Below are 21,492 nucleotides of genomic sequence, written 5' to 3'. Positions count from 1 at the left end.
ATCCTGGCTCAGGAAAGAATGGTGCGAAGTATAGCAATGCTGAGCGTTCCCAACCACGTCGGAATGGCACATGCCGCATGCCAGTCCACCAGATCACTGAGCAAAGCTTACATTCTTCGTTTAAATCATTGTGACGGAAGTATTTTCAAGACAGAATACCTTGTAACAGAACACCCGTAACATCATGTAACCTTTGCCTGACGGTTCAGAGGCATCATTCTGAATAATTCCTGGACTTTGCAGGGACAAGGTTATGACCTCAGAATTGTATGGAGCTGTTTTCCTATATGCACTATATGACTCACCCAGCTGTGATTCTGAGTTCTTGTACTACTTTTCATACCAGTCTAGCCCGCTCTCTTCAGCTATGTGTTGTCTCTTCTTATTTGTGTGTCTCTAGAAGTATGCCTTTATCCCCCTTAAGAGTTACTTCTCATCTGTTGGGAGCTGGAAATCCTGGTGATCAAGCTGTGTGTAATAAAAAATACTGTTAATAAACATAGAGGTTTGTTTGAATGTACCAGGCACTATTCTAAGTGCTTCTATATATTAACTCACATTACTTAGTCCTTATAATAACCCCTAAGGCAGGTACTATTATCCTCACTTTGCAGATGAGGGAAGTGAGGCCCAGAGAGGCTATAACACTTGTTCAGAGTCACACAGCAAACAAGTGGTGGAGCTGGTATTTGGGCCTGGGCAGTCTGGCTCTACAGTCCAAGGTCCTAACCACTAGCCCATACTGCCTGTGACTATAATTGGCTATGAATGTTCAGCAGGACCCTGGTCCTCAGCCATGGAGTCCTGACACACAAGGTGTTCCAATCCATCTGAAGAGTATGAAAAAGTAAATAAAGTCGCAAAGCTGGTAAGTGATTTACCTTAAAAGGAAAAAGTTAAGAGATTTGAGGTTAACCTTATGACACTGATCTTCTCCCTCACTTCTAGCGAACAGTGACCACCATCCCATGTGCGGTACTAGAGGAAGAAATGCTAAGATCCGCTGGTTTCAAATGAAGGCTGCCAATCCATGGGCCTCCCTCCAGGCAACATTTTCTGGGGACTAATAAGTCATAATTCTCTCACATATGCAGATGTCGTTGTGACTTATGAAATAAGTCATTTGTTTAAAGGGGCTGTTAATTTCATAGGATTTAAAGAATCATTTTCTCAATGAATTGCTACTAAAAATACCATTATTATCATGTAGGAGGACACTTTTTTTGTTTGTTTGTTTTATTTTTTGTGGTTTTTTTGGCTAAACAATAGAAATTTATTTCTCACTAGGAGGCACATTTTGAAGTTAAAAGCCACTCAAGTTAAAAGCCCACCGATGGGCTCTCCAGTGAATAAAGGACATGAGCTGTGCGCAGGGGTTTTGCGAATCCATGTGGCTGCTTAGCCGCTTCCCAGGTCCTCGCTGAGTGTGCAAACGGCTTTGCTCAAGTTAATCCCATGCAAGATATTCCCTGTTCCATAAAGTCTAGAACAGAGTTAGGGAGTCAAGATCTGAAAGCACGAACAACGTAAAAACATTTCAGTTTGCCACGGGTGGCCTAAGGACAGCATTAGGGAAACAGACATAAAATTTTCCCAAATGAATGACATTGACAATATCAGATTGGGAGATCTTCCTGATATATAAATCAGTGGGAGATGCAGAGATACAAAGAAGCATAATGGGGAGCTAATATTCAATCATTCAACACATATTTATTGAGTACCTACTATGTGCCAGGGGCTGTGCTCATGCTGGGCAGAAAAGATGTACATGTATAAAAACATTAAACAAGTTCACATGTGCAGGCCAGGTCTACAAGAGGCCAGAGCTCAACTGTGAAATGTCTTGGGCTCCAAGGACATCAAGTCAACCTGGACTCGAAGAGAGACAGAATCCTTAGTGGGAACAAACTCTCTTCCGCCCGTCCTATAGGGCCCCAGGCAGTGCCTGGAAATGCACAGTGGAGGCGCTCTGGCCCACTGAGGGGAGCGGGGAGAAAAGAGGCGGGGGGCCGAGGGGCTGTGCTGGGGTGGAGCCCACAGGCTTGACCTTTGGTAACAGGCCTAGATTATTAGCTTTGGAGGCATGATATTTTAATTTCTCTGAATTTGCTCATCTATCACAAAAAATAAAAACAGAAGCATTTACATATTTAGGGATTGTTGTCAGACTTTAACAAGAAAGTACTAGTGCCTGACACTGGTACAGTAAGTGGTCAATAAACATTGGTTCCCACAGGCATCTCCTCAGCTTCTTCTGCCTCCTCTAGGAAACGGCCACCTCCCTGTCCCAACCAGAAAGGAGCCTGGGTTTGCAGCTCCCTTCAAAGGGAGCCCTGGGGTGCCCTGTGGTTTTACTAATGTTGACACTCAGCTGTCTCTAGGAGGCTAGGCCTTGGGGATGACAGCCAGCCTGGGTGATACATAAGCAGCTCTCCTAGGGGACCTGAGCTGGGGAGCTCCAGGCCCCCCAAAGCTTGGCTAACCTGAGGCAGGAAATAGAGCTCTTCCTGGAGGACCTTCCCTTTGGGGCAGTGGGAAGAATAAGCCTTGCGTTGGCCCAACATTTCTATTACAAATGGAGCTCTGGGGCCCAGACCCCAAAAGCGCAGCTCTACCAGCCCATCCCTAACTCAGCACAGCTCCCTGCACTAGCACGGCGAGAGTGGTGGGCACAGGGTTGCCCTGGGCATAGAGCAGGACGGGAGCACAGGGCTCCATCCGAGGGACTGAGGCTGAGATTAGGTTGGCTGAGGCACAAAGCTGACCAGGGGCTGGGGGTGGGCATCCACTTCTGGATTGCTGGCCCCCCACCACGTGGTGTTCCTGGGGTGGAAGCACCCTGAAACACTTAAGGCCTGCTCATCACGGTGGGTGCAGTGCTCTCCACGGGGACCAGGAGTGATCTAGGAGGGACAAAGAGTTGGATTCTAGTCCCAACATGCTTTCTGACTCCAATCCTGGTATTAATATTCTTGCCTTTCTGGGTCTCAGATGATTTCTAAGTGTGCTTCCTGTTCTAAGTGGATGGAACATCTCTTTTCTCCTGAGACAAAGGAGAGGCACTTCTGGGACATCAGTGAGGCTGGCCCTGACCAGAACTCCCGTGGCAGAGCCTTACTGAGTTCCAGGTGTAACTCTGGGCCATTCTTGGTTGGCTGGAGCCTTAGAACCATAGCCCCCTGCCCTGTGGAGGCTGTGTGCTCAGAGGGGGCGGGGGCAGGGGCGGCGCGCACTGCTTCCTGTTTACGTCTAGCCCAGCACCTTGAACAGAGCAGGCTGCACTAAGCCAACGTGTGAGAAGCTCCACGAGGCACCCAGGCCTTGAGCCTCCATGACTCCAGGATAAACAGGAGTTGGGTGCGGCAGGGGACCCGGGCTGGGAGTGATCAGCGTGCCCAGGCCTGCATGCTCCCATGGGGGCGAGGAGGAACGATGGCCTGGAAGCTTCTTCCAGGGCTGCTGGCATTGGCTGAGGAGCTGGTATCAGGAGTGAGGGGCCATGGCCCACCAGAAGGGAGCCTGTCAAAGCCCGAGGAGGCCTCACTGGGGCCACCACTTGGCCTCTGTTTCCCAAAAACAGAGCATTTTTTCCCATCAACGAAGAAATTTCCCATCCCCTCAGCGCTGTCCTGTGGCGTTTTCCTTGTTCCAGACACGTCTCCCCTGTACCTAACGTCTCCAATGCCCACCCCCCGCCCCCCAGAATTGGCCCCATGGCCAGGAGGGCCTCCAGGGGTGGCTGTATCTGAATGTCCCTCCTGAGTCTCCTCAGGCCCATAGCTTAGCAGGGCATGGCCCCCATCCCAGGCCCTGGAAGGGATCAGGGTACAGTTCACAGATGGGGGTGAGCAAAAGGCACAGAGCAGGGAAGAGTATGCAGAGGGCACCCATGACCAGGCCAGCCCAGTGCCCTTGCTTCTAGCCCAGGGGAGGGCCTGGCCAGCCCTTCCCAGGGTCTACTGAATTCAATGGTTACTCTGCTTACCAAGTAACTGGCACTAGAGCTCAGATGCAAAGTCCAGGGGTTATTTTTAGTTTAGCTTAGTTTTGTTTTGTTTTGGCCACGCCACACAGCATGTGGGATCTTAGTTCCCGACCAAGGATCCAACCCACGCCCCCTGAGTTGGAAGCACGGAGTCTTAACCACTGGACCGCCAGAGAAGTCCCTAAGGGTTGTTTTTTTTTTTTTGCGGTACGCAGGCCTCTCACTGTTGTGGCCTCTCCCGTTGCGGAGCACAGGCTCTGAGGCTCTGGACGCGCAGGCTCAGCGGCCATGGCTCACAGGCCCAGCCGCTCCATGGCATGTGAGATCTTCCTGGACCAGGGCACGAACCCGTGTCCCCTGCATCGGCAGGCGGACTCCCAACCACTGCGCCACCAGGGAAGCCCCCCAAGGGTTGCTTTTAACAGTGGGTCAGAACATGTTAACCTGCCACATTGGTCCTCTTCTGCAATGCCAGTGCTGGGCAGGAAGTCCTAGAGGATCGATCCTCTTTTTCCATCTGGATCTAGAGGGTCCTCCTAGAGTCTAGGGCTTCCCCTTACAGGATCTTTCCACCTAGTCCTGGACACCAGCCCTCGGATCTGCTCACTGGGCCAGAGTGGCTGGAAGGCTAGGGTGGGGCAGAACCCCCATGACAGCCAGGCTCTGAATGTTTCTCCTCTCCATCACTCCCGCCCCTCCCCACTCACAGCAGCCCTCTCTCCCAAAGTCCAAAGAACCCTGGGGTCCTTGAGCCTCATCCTTTCCCCAAAGGTCCTGGAAAGAGGCTGCTGTAAAATGGCGATGACGTCTTAGAGGAAGACAAACCTGGGGGGGGCTCATGTAGGCAGTGCCCTGCCTGTCCCTCCTCACAGGCCTCGCACAGGACGGGCCCTTCCTGGGCCTCAGGACACACACACACACGGATCCTAAAAAGGCTGGCAGGACTCCTTGGGCCTTTGATCTTGGAGTTCCAGCCGCCCTGCCTGATGCAGCTGGTCCCACTCATGCCCGGACTCCCGACCCAGGCCCCAAATGCCGGCAGCTACAGAGGAAGGTCAAGAGGACATTGCTGGCCAAACCTGCGTAAACGGCAGCCACCTTCCCCCTGACCGCGCCCTCGCCCCGCCCAGGCCCCGCCCCTGAAACTCACACTCCTTCATCATGCCGATGTCCACACAGCGCTTGAGCCGGCAGGCCTGGCAGTGGCGGCGGTTGTCCTTGGTGATGCGGCAGTCTCCATTGAAGGGACAGGTGAACAGTGCCTTCCGCTTCATGCTCCGTCTGCGGAGAGAGCACAGACCCTCGGCTGGGTCACCTGCTTCCCAGCCCCTCGGCCCTGCCTGTGGGAGAGTGGCCTGAGAGGGCTGTGATCAGGAGACCTGCCAATGCCCCCCCAACCCCCCACCCCGGGGCTCTATGTCTCCCAAGGAGGATGGCGGCCCAGCCCAGTCATTTCCTACTCTGCCCCCATCATTGGTTTTACTTACCTTTACAGTACTCTCCTACTCCCTTTCTTTTTATTACACAAGAAATATGAGTGAATTAGCTAGCAAAAAAAAAATTTTAATACTGAAATCTGCAGAGTTGCCCTCACTGCCTTTAGTGCCATCATGAGAGGCGATGAAGCTGGTCTCAGCTTTAAGTCTTCTAGAGTCAGAGATCTGCGACTAGAGCATCCCCGGTTCAGGGACAGACATGTGCACAGGTGCACAGAGAAGCGAGAAAGGGCCCAAACCATAGCTTCAGACATCCAGACAAGCTGCCCAGAAAGAGAAGCAGCCACATGAGCAGGTGGGTGCCTCGAGGTTTGGCCTTGGCTTTCGGAAAGGTAGAGGAAGTTAAAGAGTTCTGTAAGAACAGAAAACTACCGAAGAGCTCTTAGCTCTTAGCTGGCACCTAGCGCTCCACCCCACAGCCTATGTAAATTTGTGTGTGTGTGTGCGCGCACGTGTGCGTGTGTGTGTGCACACGTGTGTGTGTGTGTGTGTGCGTGCACAGGCATGCGTGCAAGCCCAAAGGCTCATTTTCCTAATTCCGGCTTTCTCCCCTGCTCCCAGCCACAGCACATGGGACGTTCCTGAGGCTGCGTAAAGGACAGCTCCCCAGAGGCTTCTCAGCATCTGTATCCTAGAGGTTCCTCTTACTCTCCCCAGCCCCAGCAAGGGCAGGCCCCACTTTTTCTGCCCCAGGACAGGTGCCAGGATTTAGCTGGGGAAAGATGGTGGCAGAATCACTTTCTCTGTGAGCAAGCAACATCTTTCAAGGAGCTGTGGAGATGCCCAAGCCTTAGAAACCAAGGTCCGGGCTCAACCCTTTCCCTCTCGTGGAGATAAGCTACCGATATCGTCTTCTCCGGTTGTCATTTACTAGTTATGTGTCACTGGAACACATATGATTTAGGACAAACACGTTCATCAGTCGACATGGACATACGGGAACCAAACCAGCTTGACCCATGGGAGAGGGGAGAAGAGACTAGAGGAACAGGAAGCCATAGGTAGTCAGACTCTAAGACCCATAGGGCACCCCTCATTTTATGGATAGGACCCCTGAGGTGAAGAGACTTACTTGAGGTGATTTAGCAAAGAGTTGAGGCTCCCAAGTTGGGACCTTAGGAATGTGAGGCTCAGCTTTTAGCTTCCTGGATTGGACATACTGTTTCATACCCAGAAACTCAAGGAGCTCGATGAAGCTAAGCTCACAGGCGAATGGCTTCAGGCAGCTGGCCCTTGAGCACAGCTCAAGGCAAAGGACACCCAGTGGTCTGGGAAGCAGGTGCTGTTGGCTTTGGACCTCGGCCCTGGTACCCTCCCATCACAACCCTCACACCCAAGGGGTCACCAGCAGACTGGACAATACGGGGAGGTGGAGGAGTGCTAGCTATTCGGGTGGTTTAGCCCCCAGTCCAGCCCACTGAAGGCCGTGTCCTGCCCCTGCAGTGACTCCTCAGGGAGAGACTGTATCCCAGGCTCTTGCCTATGGAAACAGAAAGCCTTTTTTCCTTGTGCTTCCATACATTTACCGCAGCTTCCCAGAGGAACAGAAGAACATAGAAGCACCTTGGTTAACCTGAAATGAGATACTGTCATCACCACAGGGCACATCGATATGTTCCCGGACATGAGATTGGCTCCCCTTTTACTCCCTTCTCTCCTTCCCACTTGAGGCGCCACCTGTTATACCACAAATGCTCGGGCCCCAGAATGCCCATAATTCTCTAACCCTACTCAAGGACCAGAAGTTTCTAATTGGAGCAAACTCTCATTTCCTTTTTTTTTTAAACAACCACACATTTAGCCTGGGGGCTGAGCTGAGGGGCTGCTCTGTCCTCCTACCCACTGTCTTGTCTGGCTCAGAGGTCACCCTGTTCATTCTCTAGGGCCGCGGGCAGCAAGAAGAACACACATCACGGCACCTCTAGACACATGAGCCAAAGCCTCTCACATCCCTGCGCTGGGGGCTGAGAGCTTCCCGAGGCCCCAGGAGGGAGGGGTCCCCAGCGTCCTTTCGAGGCCTGTCTCTCCTTCCTCAGGCTCTACGGGGCCTGCCCCTTGCCCCTCACCAGTGCGCACCTCCTCCAACTGCAAATTTGCTTGGAAAAAGATTTTGAAACTTCACTCTCTTCCTTTACCTTTCTCATATTGTAAATCTGAAGCCTAACCCAGACTTCCACACACAGGAGAGTGGAAGATAGCTGCTCAGCCCAACTTTGTCTGACAGCAGTGGATTCCAGAGAGGCTGGGGTGGGAATCCAGAGGATTCAGAGCCGGGTTAAAAGAAAATACTGGGGGAGGGGGACCAGTGTCCTTGCTTTCAACCTTATATTAGGAGTATGAAGCCCAACAGGATTGAGATTGAAAGAGGAGGAGGACCAAGACCATGACAAGGAGGGAGAGATGGAGAGAAAGGAGGTGGTGGAAGGGGGAGAGAAGAAAGGAGGGAAGGAGGGAGGGAGGCAGAGACAGGGGGAGAGAGAAAGGGACAGAGACAGCGAGGGAAGGACGGAAGGAAGGAAAGGAGAAAGAGAGGGAGGGAGGGAGGAAGAAAGATGTTAGAAATTCTACTGGCCAGGCTCACAGCAGGGCTCAGACGGGTGGTAAGAATGCAGCCTGTGGTTTTCACCCGTTGCCACACCTTGTCCTGAAGCCCACCAACCCTGTACTGTGTCTGCACATTATTTGAGCAAAGCAGAGAGCAGCCTGTAAACATATGGAGCTCTGAAGTTATTATTATGAAAGCATACAGTAACCAGCCCTTCCGTGGCTCCTCTACAGACAGAATCAGAGGCAAGGCGCTGGATAGTGGCTGGGAAGACGGAGGCTGCACATCACGGACAACGTCATCATGCTCTGGGTTGTGGGGTCATTCTTTGGGGCGGGGAAAGCTCTATCACCAACTCCGGCAGTCAGACCCAGGCCCTTCCCGGAGCCTGGGCTCTGGGGCCGGCCTTTCTGGCTTGTCTGGCCCAGCATGGCTGTTTGGCAGGACACAGTTTCCCTGGTCTCTGAAGCCCAGTTCTTCCACATTCTCCCGCCTTCTAAGGGCACTTGCACACATGTGGCTGTCAGCTAGCCTCTGCCCACGAGGACTTAGGGCAGCCAGACTGGCCAGGCCTGGCTCTGTGCTTTGTCCTGAAGGTCCACGCTCTGCCCTGCCTTCCTCCTAACACTAATTGTCTGGGAGCTGGTTTGGTTTTCAGAAACAGGAGCCTTGGGTTTCCAAGGGAGCCCATTTCCTCAGCAGCGCTCTCAGCCTGGACCCTGTCATTTTCTGGATGGTTGGCAATTATACCCCAGCTCAGGAAGGGGGGGGGGTGGTAGGGGTGGTGCAACCAGGCTAAATATAGACGCAGTTTCTAGAAAGCCAGGGTGAGAAAAGACATTGACGGATTCTTGCACCAGAGACCAACTCATCAAAACATGAGACAAGCAGCTCACAAAAGCATTGAGCGCCTGGGGCCAGGGTCTCGGGCCTGGGACAGGAGGGTGCTTTTTCAGTAGGTAATCCCTGACAGCAGAGACACACCTTGTAAAACCCAAAACTGGGGCCAAATACTAGCTCTGAGCTTTGTCTCCACTGCAGCTCTAGTGTCACAGAAATCCCAGAGCCCAGTCTGAATGCAGATGTCTTACAGAGCTCCTGATATGAAAGGTCTGCCTGTGTGGTCTGATAATGAGACCCACTGGGCACATTTATGTGTGGTGACATCAAGGGGTTCTCAGCAGGTGGGTTAAAAAAGAAAAACCAACTTTAAGGGATGGTAGGTTAGCACTGGTAAAGAGCGCAGGCCTCTTTTTTGGAGGGCAATTTGGCAATACAGGCATACATTGAGACATCGCAGGTTTGGTTCCAGACCCCCGCAATAAAGCCAATATCGCAATAGAGCGTGTCACGCAAATTTCTGGTTTCCCAGTGCATATAAAAGTGATGTTTACACGATATTATGATCTATTAAGTGTGTAGTAGCATTACATCTACAAAAACAATGAATACACTTTAATTAAAAAATACTTTATCATTAAACACTGTTAATTATCATCTGACAGTGCAGGGTTGCCACAAACCTTCAATTTGTAAAAAACACAGTATCTGCAAAGGTATGCCTGTATCTACCAATATATGAAGTGCACAGAGCCTTTCACACAGTAAAGCCACTTCCAGGAATTCATCCTGTGGACCTGAGAGTTGGGTTGAGAAGGAGACTTATTTTTCACTTATGTTCCCTTTTGAACTGTCTACATCTTTTTAAAAAAAACCATTCACAGGCATTACTTAACCAGACAAAAAACAAAAACAAAAAACCCCACCCTTTATAGCTATTTTAAAAATTTAAATGAAACACAGACTTTGGTTAGATGGATCTGTTTGGGTTTAAACTCTAATGTACAACCTTGCGTAAGTTACTTAATCTCCCCATGCCCATGCCTCAGTTTCCACATCTGTAAAATGGAAACAACCCTACAGAGCGGGTTGCTGTAAGGATTAAATAAAGGAAGCAGGACCTGGTACAGGTCCAGAGAAGCTGGCAGGGAGGGGCAGTGGGAGCTGAAGGGTGGCTGAAGAAAGCAGTGAGAATCTGAGACCCTGGAAGCAAAGAGCACATCTCACACCAACGCCTGGAGTGCCTGGTGTGGGGCTCTGCAGGCAGAGAAACTCGAAACGTACCGTTGCTTTGCCTCATGTATTGTTGCACCTGATGTCTAGACCCACAGTCTTTGTGTGAGTTACAGCGAGCAATGTCCAGTTTCTCTGAGCACCAACCAGGTCTCACAGAGTCCTTGACTGACGTGAAGTTCTCTAGAGCCCCCGGACCAGCCCTTTCTTTCTCATACCTGATATTTAACTCCTGTTTGGGGACCTTTAATCAGAGACCCTTGCTGACACACAAAGTCACACATGTTCCAGGTTCCATGATGGAGGAGAGGAAAGGACTGTCTGTTCTCAGAAACTCAGACACTACAAAGGGACAGTGATAATAGGTACCACTTATTGAGCGCCTTCTCTGCCAGTACTTTACATATTCTCTCCAATGCTCTCAACAACCTATTAGGATAGGTATTATCCCTATTTTACAGGTGGTACAAAAAGGCAATGGAAAGTTAAATAATTTGCTTAATGTCACACAGCTAAAAAGTGTAAAAGCTGAGATTAGAATCAAGATCTGTTTGATTCCAAAGCCTCTGGTGTTCTTACATAATATGGTCCTTATCATGAATCCACCATATCTCAATCTAAGCCAGAGCAGCCATCAAAAGTATGCCCTCCAAAGTCCACGAGCAGGAAGCAGGGGCTGTTTGAAGGACTTCTATAGGACAGAGAAGCCACTGGGATAGAGGCAGGATCTGAGATGGGCGGGTTGGAAGTAGGGGATAACATACGGCCATCCTCTCCACTGGCACCTCTACTGCCATAGCACGGAGAGGATTCCCAGTGTGTGTCGAGAGGGAATTCACACCAGTGAGCCCTGAGGAGAGTGCTGGCTTCCTAAGGAAATAAAACACTGACCAGAAAGAGATGTACCCTCTTCCTCATGTCCACGTAGCTGCCTTTCTTTTTTTTTTTTTTTTTTGCGGTACGCGGGCCTCTCACTGCCGTGGCCTCTCCCGCTGCGGAGCACAGGCTCCGGACGCGCAGGCTCAGCGACCATGGCTCATGGGCGCGGTCGCTCCGCGGCATGTGGGATCTTCCCGGACCGGGGCACGAACCCGTGTCCCCTGCATCAGCAGGCGGACTCCCAACCACTGCGCCACCAGGGAAGCCCAGCTGCCTTTCTTGACACCTCCAGTGGCGTTCCCTCTCCAACTACTCTGGCCTCCTCCCCCAAAGCTTCCAAACATCACTCTTAGCTGATCCATAGCTGACCCCCTCATTCTCTTCCGTTCACATCTTTGAGCAGCTATGGAGAGAGGCCAGATGCCAAGCTGGCCTGGACAAAGTTCTCTCCAGCAACACCAACCTCTTGGTGACTCATTCACTTGTGCCCACAGAATGCCCCAAGCGGCCACCCCTCCCTTCTCTATTTACTCTACTGCCTTTTAGCACTTTGAGTCACTGGACACCTGCCCCGTTGCTCTGCTCCCTTCACAGCACAGCTCCTGCAAATATTGTCAGGATGAACTTCCTGAAAGCCAGAACACTCCTCACGTTCCTGGATCGTCACCAGCCTGTGCTCCCCAAGGCCCGTCATTAACGAGGTCCCTGAGAACCTTGGGGCTCACGAACAAGAAGGCATTTCTCCACACTGTCTTTGTTGGCTTGGTACTTGCTGCACATGTCAGCTTCACGGTGTCCTAATGAGGAGGAGGGAGACGATGTACAGAGGCAAGCAGTGATCTGTTTCTCAACCTTGCCTTCCAAGTCCACCTCTTAAACGTCACCAGTATTCTTCCTTCTCTTGATCAAAAGGGTCTTTCTGATTTTTCTTCTCTGTCCTTTACACCTTTCCCTTATATCAAAATCTGGACAAAGCCATTCATGATCAGAGATTCATCCACATCCACAGATCATCACTATATATATGTGTGTGTGAGGAATTGGCCGGCAATAGTCTCTAATGTCTGACCATGGATCAATAGAACTGACCAACCTCCATAATCACACTGCGGTTTGATTATGAGTCTTGGACCCGCTGGGATGACCAGAGCTCTAGCTTCTAGAGCGGTTTAGCTTGACTTAAAAGTCAAACACTAGGGCTTCCCTGGTGGCGCAGTGGTTGAGGGTCCGCCTGCCGATGCAGGGGACACGGGTTCGTGCCCCGGTGTGGGAGGATCCCACATGCCGCGGAGCGGCTGGGCCCGTGGGCCATGGCCACTGAGCCTGCGCGTCCGGAGCCTGTTGCTCCGCAACGGGAGAGGCCACAACAGTGAGAGGCCCGCGTACCGCAAAAAAAAAAAAAAAAAAAAAAAAAAAGTCAAACACTAAATGGTCAAATGGGCTTAAACCCCAGGGCTTAGAAAATAGCCAGTGACTCAACACCAGAGTAATGCTCTTGCCTTGAGAACTGCTACCGTAGGGTTGAGTGAGCTCCTTGAGAGCAAGGACTTGTGTTATCTTTGTGTTCTCAAGGATGTGGTACCGGACACAGAGAAGTACCTCCCACTGACAGAGGCCTTCCTTCCCAGGATCAGTTCACAAACAGATATAAGTGACAATGGAATTCTCGAACAACTATTTGAAATAGACTGAAGTGGAAGAATATCAAACAGAATTTGTATGAAGCAAAGGAGGAGAAGTAGGGGAAGGAGCTGGGAAAAGAAGAGAAGACATTACATATAGACAGTCTATTCTTGTTATTTGAGGTAGTTACGTTCTATCAAGCAAATACTGAACCATCGCTCCTAAGAGAATACGGGTTAGGTTCCTGAGAGCTTCTGGTCACGTTTTCATCAATCCATCAGTACATAACTTTGTTTCATGTGTGTTATCTGTTTAAAGGCACCTCATTTAATACATATTGTTGATTCATTAACATTGAACTCACAGCCCACAGCACTATAGCCCACATCTGAACAAAGCTTGTCTAACACGTCTTTTCTCTGTAAGGCAACTTGTAGCTTTCCTGTGCTTAGGAACACTTGATGGAATTTCAGCACCAGGCTTGGGTGCCATCTTGAACAGTGAAATCACCATCAGGTACAAAAATGCAAAAAGGGTGGCACTAAATAGACCAAGAAAAAGACACTTGTTTATAGCATGAGAGCCGAAGCAGAGGCAGGATGTCTTGCGTGGCCTCAGCTGGGAACGTGTGCATCGGGAGACTCGAAGTTTTCTCCACTCTGCACGTGTCCACAAACGAGCACAGAAGTGCTGCAAGTATTGGTTTGGGGATTACCAGTAAATTTTAGCAGGTTGTCAAATTTGCAGATACGGACTCCACGAACAGTGAAGATCAACGGTGCGTGCATGCGTGTGTGCGTTTGTGTGTGTATTTATAAAACAAAATTCAAGCCAAACAACAGAGATGTTGGCTTTTCAGAAAGTGCAGCCTGGCTCAGTCATCAAGGCAGAGATAGTAAAGATATAAGGTAGACCGAGGACAGGGTAACAAGATAAAAGCAGCCTGCTGCCGGTAATGCCAGGCCTTGCAGGCAGGGGTTGTGGCCAGCAGCCAGCAGCAGAACTCTGAGGCATCTCAGAGAGAGGGGCTAAGGCTGGGTTACGGTGGCATAAGGTGCCCACGTGCAGCAAGCCACACTGTTGGTCCGTGGTGCCCTGGAGGTGCGAACCTGCCGTCCCTGTCCTTTTGGCATCTCCCACACCCGGCTCTGGACATGAGGGAGACTGTCCTCCCTCCACCCGGATGCCTAATGGGTCTGTCCCAAGGACTCACCCCCTAGTGGTGTGTCTGAGGGCAGCAAGCCCAGGTGCACAGGGCTCGGAGCTACTCTAGTGAGGAACTCCCACATGTCATAATCCAATAAGCAGCCACCTAAGAGTCCCATCTCTCAGAGCAGAACCCCAGTGGGTGGTGACCTGGAAAGAGAGGGGATTTGGGGTGGGGTCCATGAATCAACCAAACAGCCCTGAGAGCAGCTGGAGACGTTTGGGTTACAGATTGACGAGATATGACCTTTGTCTGGGTCTCCATGTCCCTAGCTCCTAGTCCAATGCTCGGATCACAGATGCTCATTAAAATCTGGGAGGCAGTGTGTGAAAGAGAAAACGAAAGGAGGGTGGATGGTTGGAGAGGCTTTTGTTTATTAGGGCAAGGTTCCACAAAGGACATCAGTATTGAGCCATCAGGCTCAAATATGTATATATTTCTATTGTGCTTTGTTTCTCAGAACACCTTTGTATATGTTATTTCATTAATCCTCAGTTTATTCTATATCCTAGAGGGGTCGGGGTAACTGAAACATAGAGAAGTCGAGAGATTTGAGCAAAGACAGACAGTTAATTAACGGCACGGTAGCACTATAGCCCGCACATTTCTGCCTGGTTTTAAGATGCGAAACAGGCCCTGAAGCGAGCACCCAGACCCCTTCTCCATTTTCACTCTGAAGGCAGCTCCCCCATCCCCAGGCCCGAGCAGCAAAGGGTCCAGGTGGCACCTGGGACACAAGGCCTGGGCTTGGGAAGGCCCACCCTGCAGAAAGCACGGGCTTCAGGCCAGAGGAACAAGAGACGTGGCAACAGGACCTGGAACCGGCGACGCTGCCGGTCTGGTTCCCGAGCTGAGTAGGCAGCCAGTGCCAGGCCACACAGGCAGTTAGCACCCACAGAAGCCCTGCCCGTGGCCCAGCGGTTGCTCGAGGCAGTGAAACTCCAAGCCTGCCAGCTCCCGAGACAGAGGGCAGGTGAGTCGGGAGCCTGTATATGTAGAGCCCAGGGGTCCCCGAGCTGGAGGAGAGCACCGCAGACATCCTGAGGCCTCTGACTCACTCTGCCCTCGATGCCCGTTCAGGGAAATGGGAGTCCTTGTTCTGGACCTGATTGACTCTTTCCTCTCTCTGATGGCTAAAGTCTTGCCCTTACTTTTACTCACCTCCAACAAGACCATTATACAGAAGCTCTTTGTTGGCCACCTTCTTGCAGGCTTCTCTCTCCCTCTCTCTCTCTCTCTCCAAAATATGCCAGATGCCAATTTCTCATGGTTCACAATCCCATCCTGTAATTCATCACTTCCCTGTGCTCCCTCCCTGGTTCCGGATGGGAACAGCCTTTGTCTAGCCTTTCTAGTACTTTCCCACACTGTTTACACTGGTAATGCTGGGCTCACATGAGAAGAGAGAAGGCTGCTTATAGAGAAACTGGCCCTGACCAAACAGGAATGCCTGTGCTTCCTAAGGTTGGCTTTCCAACCTGGGACAAGCAAGCCGTGGATGCAGATCTGGGCACAGATCAACTATGGAGGTCCAATCAGGGATGCGGTTTCCCTTGTTCCAGGGAATGGTTTGATTTGGATGGGGGGTGGGGAGAGGGCAAGCTCTGAGGCCAAGTTCTTGGGCCTCCCCGAGGCCATGCCGGCCTCTTGGATTAGGAAGCTGCGATCATCAACTGATAGGAGGTTTGCTCCGGGAGGACAGACATGTGGGTCGGTGCAGGGGGCTGCGGGTCAAGGGGTAATGGAAGGATGGGGACCTACATGCCACCTCAGGAAAGCAGTTTCAGAGGGGGTCAGAGGACGAGCTGGAGCTGAGGGCAGAGGAGGAAGAAGACAGCCTCAAGACCCTATCGCCCCTGGGGGCTGTGAGAGCTGGCGTGTTCCCGGGCCTGGTAGGGAAGGAGATGCGGAAAACGCAGGGTCTCTTCCTGGGAAACCCCGTTGCTCTCCTCCCCGTCGCCCTTGGGGAGGACCTACCTGAAGAAGCCTTTGCAGCCTTCGCAGGTCATAGCGTTGAAATGGAAGCCGGTGGCTCGGTCTCCGCACACACCGCAGATCCGGGGCACGTGCCGGTCGAAGTCACCGGGGTCAGGTAAGGAAGCGCCGGCTGCCATCGCCTCCATCCCTGCAAGGACAGCAGGCAGGGGTGAGACAGTGCCAGGGCCGGCTGGCGGCCCTTCCGCCAGGAGCTCAGCAAAGCGGGGCAGCTCCCCGGGGCCCAGGCCGGAGCAGGATTCTTTGGTGCCCTTCCTTCGTGGCTCTCGGTCCCCAGCTCACCCTCCTGACACTGCGCTGGCCTCGAGCAGAAGGTGGGCTCCTAACCCAGTTCGGAGCAAACCTGTGGAGGGCCGCTGCAGTGATGCTCACGGCGTGGCCTGGAACCAAGGTGCCAGGGAGCAGAGGCTGCGCCTGCTGCCTACAGCCTGGGCTACTTTGGGTGAGATGTTCAGCCTCTCTGCACCCCACTGTCCTCATCTGAAGAATGTGTTTTTCTTCACCGGGTGTGAGGAAGGATTATGTGAATGAACAAACGCACACCACTGGTCTCAGCTCCACCTCTGCAGCGGACCTGCCGCGGGTCAGAGGCCTCTCTTGCCTAGTGTCCCCTCCAGGAGGGACGAGGGCCCTCCAACAGCCTCCGACGCAGAGGGAAACCCTCAGCCCCTCTTTCCTTCAGGGCGAGGGGAAGAGGATAGACTACATGCCCAAATCAGACCCTGTCGTGTCAGGTCCTCGCCGCCCTGCAGCTCAGGATGGACGGGACTTGTGCTCCTGCGGTCCTGGTGCCAAATTCATCAGTCTTTTTCTCTCTCTTTTCTTTCAATATCAATTCAACACATTGTTCTGAACGTCCTTCGGAGTAATGTGAGTCATAGACAGTGAACTAATTTTGTTTTCAGAGATGGCTTGTATAAATAGGCATTATCTAGAGATGGATTTCACACTTGAAGAAAGCGGGGAAAGAGAGAGAGGGAACAAAATATATAGCTTTGGGAGATCCTTCTCAGGAAGCTGCTGACAGGTCTTCCCTTGGGCAAACTGGGGCCTTGGCTTCACCCGCTGCCTCTGACCCCCACTGCTGTCAGCTCAGAGCTGCTTCTGGGGTCCCTCCTGCCTCCCTGAAATGGTCTCAGACCCTGCTGCCTCCCAGTTTTATCTGAGTCCTCATATGGGTTGTTACAGGTTTAAGTGCCTTGGCTCCAGGGCAGGAGGGTCCCTCAGGACAGAAGAAAAACAAGAGAGGAAGCCAGTGGTGAGGAGACAGGCACCCTAACCCCTCCTACCCTGGCGCCACGTCCTCCCACTTAAGTGGGAGAGGTAGCTTCCGGGGGCCCTTGGGAAGCTCCAAGCTTCTTTCCAATGACTAGGCTCTCAATCTGAGCTGAGGTTTGACACATCAATGCCTGGTAAGGTCTTATTTCAGTCCATCTTCATCTCACCCCAATGAGGCAAGTACTATTATTATCACTTGTTTTACAAACGAGGCCCAGAGAAGCCCAAACATGGAGGTTTTCTAGCAAGTATAATTACAAAGTGCACAAAACAAATACTTAATTTTACAAAAAGAAAAATCTCACCAAGAGCTTCAAGCCAAACAAAGGAAGCTGGACAGATAAGGACAGGTATTGTCAGTCCTGCAGGGGCAGAGGGGCCCTGATCACAGACGGATGTATTGGATTCCCTAACTTTCTCTTTCACCTCCTCTTTTCCTGGGAACTTTAAAGTAATAATAGTGACCCTGTTGCCCATCCCTATCACAGCTAGGTTGATACTTGTTAAACGATAATGTTTATATATATACACATGCAGAGACAGAGAGAGAAACACTTTTAAAAAAAAAAAGAACAAAGGAATGATAACAGAAACTTTTGAGGGAGTAAGATTGGGGAGGGCATGCAGAGACATTATGCAGCAACCATATTCCATTTCTCTGAGTGGTAGGTATACAGTGTCTTATTATTGCTACTACTAAAACTCTATTTTCTGTTTTATATGCTACATAAAACATTGCATAACTGTAAAACAACTAAAAATAAGAGAGTGCCTTTGGGTTTGTCAACACTGTCTCTATAGCCCATATTAAGTCCAGGCTGATTCCAGGCTCCTGGAGTGTCACCCACAACCCAGACGTGGGCAGCGATCCCAGAGGCCCAATACCATTGGGGTAAGAAGACAAACTGTCTAGGATGCTTGTGGCTTGACCCCAGGTCAGCTGAGATGATGCAATTCCCAGTCATCGTGGTGTTGCTACAGAGTCCGTGTCATCCAGGGACCAAACATCCGGTGGATTTGGTGGAAAAAGAGAAGTTAAATGTGAGAGTGGAAGGGAATCAGTCAGATCAGTCCGACAAGTATTCAGCATCATCTGGGCTCACTGGAGATGTGATGATGCAAGAGAATCGAAACAACACGGCACCACAGCCGGGCAACTGCGCCTTCCTGCAACAGAGTGATGGCAGGAAGGCTCCTGGCCTGGGGGTGGGACCCCAGGCACTGGGTTAGGCCTGACAGAAGGCTGGACCCGGCAGCTGGAGACCCAGAGTGAACAGGACAATTTCAGGTGAGTTGAGAGAAAACTCAGCCCTGCTTGGGGTTATGCGCTGCTATCAAGAAGCCAGGGCCCAGGACCAAGAGTCCAGAGGTGGAGAAGAGTCCCAGGCACATATGGCCTGAGAGCTGGCAGTGCCAGGAGTGACAGGCAGAGACCGTGGAGGGCAGGAAAGAGAAAGGAGTTGGGAGCTGGATAGGAAACCTCACCATGCTGGATGGCCCCCTGGGGTCCTGGCCTGGGCATCTGCAAGCCCCTCCCTCTGAGGCCTCACCCCGATCAGCCTGGCTCCAGGTCTCTGGCCGCGGGATGCTGAGGACTCTGATGACACAGGACTGGACCAACCCACGTTTGCCAAGGGCAAGGGAGTATCTCCTCTTCCCCCTGCCCGCCTCCTGCCCATGCCCGCCTCCCCTCGCCCCCGGATAACAGAAAGCTAGGAGGCTGTGGCTGAGGAGGAAACACCCACCTGAAGGAGCAGAGGAGGGAAGGGAAGTCGAGCGCAGAGGTACCCTTCTGTGAGGGCTCACAGACGCTTCCAACCAAAAGGACCCTGAAATGAAAAGGGGGAAGCACTTTACAGCTCAGCGCTGACCTCACCGCTAGAGAGCTCATCCAGCAGGATGAGAGACTCTTTCCAGGGGCTTTAGTCCCCAGATCAGGGACTGAAAACTTGACGGAAGTGATCTGTTGGGGGTGTCATCCCTGGCAGGACTGAAGGGGCGGGAGCCCAGCGGCAGCCAGGAACAGCCCTCCCTTGAGGCCGGGGGGCGGGGGGGGGAAGGAGTGGGAGTGGCATCCAGCACATGGGCAAATGGAAAGCGCAGCAGAGAGGGCTGGGAGGGAGGGAGGGCTTCTTCCAAGGGAGCGCGACTGCTCCCACGGCCCCACGCCAGGGTTTTAGGGATGCTCGGAAAAGCAGAGCCAGAGGGGGGCCTGGCAGGCTGCTGAGGGCGGGAAGGAGACCGGCGCCCGGGCGATGGCAGAGGCCACTCGGGAGCTGGGAATGGTGCAGGTTAGCCCTGGCCTCCTGGGATAGCTTCAAAGACAGGTGTCTGGGATCTGCAGTCTGTGGAGACTGGGTGTAGGCGGGGCAGGTGCCGCAGGGGTTAAATACAGCAACGCACTGCTTTCAAACAGGATGTTTTCTGCCACTTTTAGCTCTTCCCCAGACATGCTCAACACCTCCGGCCTCGGCGAAGGCTGACGGTGGACTGACTCTAGTGTCCAGACTCTGGGTCTTAGTGGCGTGATGGGTCACCAAGGTGGAGCTGGTGGAATTTCACCCTTCCCACTTCCACCCACACTCAGTGCTACTTGCCCACCCAGACAGACAAACACACACACACTTCCTCCCTTCGCTGAAGCCAATAGGAAGTGGCTGGGGAGATAATAGATATGCAGGTGCCTGCCTGACCCGGAACTCTGGCGAAGGCCTTTCAGGCAAACTCCATGTGGGGAAGGTTCAGACCCCCAGCTTTTGTTTCACTGCCTCCTAGTGGCCCGACTAGGCAGAGAAGGGGAGAGCCCAAGGGGCATCCAAGACCTGGGCCCAGTCCTAAGACTGCCAGCCCACTGACCCATCTACCAGCCCCTCAGGCACTGCCCACCCCCAAGGAACAACTGAGGAAAGTGTCAGTGGACCCTGCTGAGGTAACATGAACATGGTTGGCCCACTCCCAAGCACCGTGGGTAGAGGAGGGGTAACTGCAGGGTACAGACATGTGACCACTTCCTCCAAGCCAGGCTCTCCTCTGCTTGTACTGCCCAAGGCCCCCCAGCCAACCAGGCTCTTCTAGATTCTATCCCATGGCCTTAGCAATTTCCCAGACTCCCTGCTTGCTCCTCAGGAAGGCTGAGGTAAGGACCAAATGGGTACAGAAAGGACCACTGCTTTCCTGCTCTCAGCCCCTAAGATATTTAGAAGTCAGACCTGAGATCCAGGTAGCCTACCAGCCCTGAGCTTAAAGAGAAAGTGTTTGAGTATCTACTATGTGCCACCCAGCATCTCACGTAACCTCCGAACAGTCCTGTGAGATGAGGGGCAGTCTCATTCTACAGATGGCAAAACCAAACTCCAGGTAGGGCACTTTGAGAGACTTGCCCAGGGTCCCACGGCCAGGCCAGTGGTGATGCCGGGGACCAAACGAGGACAGGCTGGCTGCCCACAATGGCCAAGGGCTGCCCTTGCCTCCTGCCAACTCAACCCATCCCAGCGATAATCACCAGCCCAGGTGCTAATACTCACGCCGGGCACTGCTTCAAGTTCCTCCTGTACCCTCACTCATTTAATCCTCACGACAACCTCGCGGGCGGGTACTGTTATTACCCCTATTTTAGGCATGGGGAAACTGAGGCACAGAGACAATTGCCTTTGGAGCCCAGATCTGAACCGAGGCAGCTGAGCCCCGAGTCTCTGCTCTACTTTTCCTAAGGGAGATAACTCAGTCATTTCCTCACCCCGTGCCCTGGACACCCTTCACTTCCACTAAGTCAGGGAGGAGCAGACATGGCAATCCCCAGGTCATGACGGAAGAACATCGTGGCACTTTTCCTTCCAAGGCTCCCAAATCAGCCAGGCTCTCTCTTCTGCCAGCCAACCCCTCTTACCTGGGAAAACCCCATTCAAAAGATGGGCCTCTCCTCCCCATGCAACTTTGCACTACTGGGTGGTCCTTTTAGGAAAAGATTGTCCTAGATTTAGCCTGTAGGTCCAAGTGCGTGGAAAGTGGGGCAAAGACACAGGGCGAAAAGAAAACAAGTGGAAAAACCCCCAGCTTAACACCACCCACTTTGCCACGTCATACACCCCCCACCCCCAATTCATGTTCTGAGTATAAGAGCATCCCACTGCCTTTGCTGGGGCTGTCCCCAGAGCCAACCCCTCCTGCCCTGCTTTAGAAATACCCAAACCCCTAGTATTGAGCCCCGGAGAAGCAGAGGGGTAGCAGCTCAGCTCTGCAGAAAGCCCCTGGCTTCCATTCCTCCGGGGTCAGCATCCTACATCAAAACCCCTACCTGTCGCAGTGGTTAAGAATCCGCCTGCCAGTGCAGGGGACACGGGTTCGAGCCCTGGTCCGGGAAGGTCCCACATGCCGCGGAGCGGCTAGGCCCGTGAGCCACAACTACTGA

The 21,492-nt window shown here is 52.3% G+C and overlaps 1 protein-coding gene across 3 annotated transcripts in view; it reads right to left on the bottom strand.

The window, feature by feature from the left end:
• VDR (vitamin D receptor) overlaps window positions 1-21,492 on the bottom strand; it is a 56,519-nt gene that overhangs the window by 16,538 nt on the left and 18,489 nt on the right. For 2 of the 3 annotated variants that reach the window (XM_032644811.1, XM_032644812.1), the window contains exons 2-4: window positions 18,830-18,913; window positions 15,789-15,936; window positions 5,139-5,269 (exon numbers count right to left, since the gene is read on the bottom strand). In XM_032644811.1, coding sequence (XP_032500702.1) covers window positions 5,139-5,269; window positions 15,789-15,934 — 277 coding nt within the window. In that variant the 5' untranslated portion in view covers window positions 15,935-15,936; window positions 18,830-18,913. Of the gene's footprint in view, window positions 1-5,138; window positions 5,270-15,788; window positions 15,937-18,569; window positions 18,709-18,829; window positions 18,914-21,492 lie in introns of those variants that run through there. The other variant, XM_032644810.1, reaches the window with a different exon arrangement.

This window comes from Phocoena sinus, chromosome 10 (assembly GCF_008692025.1).
Source record: "Phocoena sinus isolate mPhoSin1 chromosome 10, mPhoSin1.pri, whole genome shotgun sequence".
In the NCBI taxonomy this organism is placed as follows: domain Eukaryota; kingdom Metazoa; phylum Chordata; class Mammalia; order Artiodactyla; family Phocoenidae; genus Phocoena; species Phocoena sinus.
This window is presented reverse-complemented; position numbering and strand designations above follow the sequence as displayed.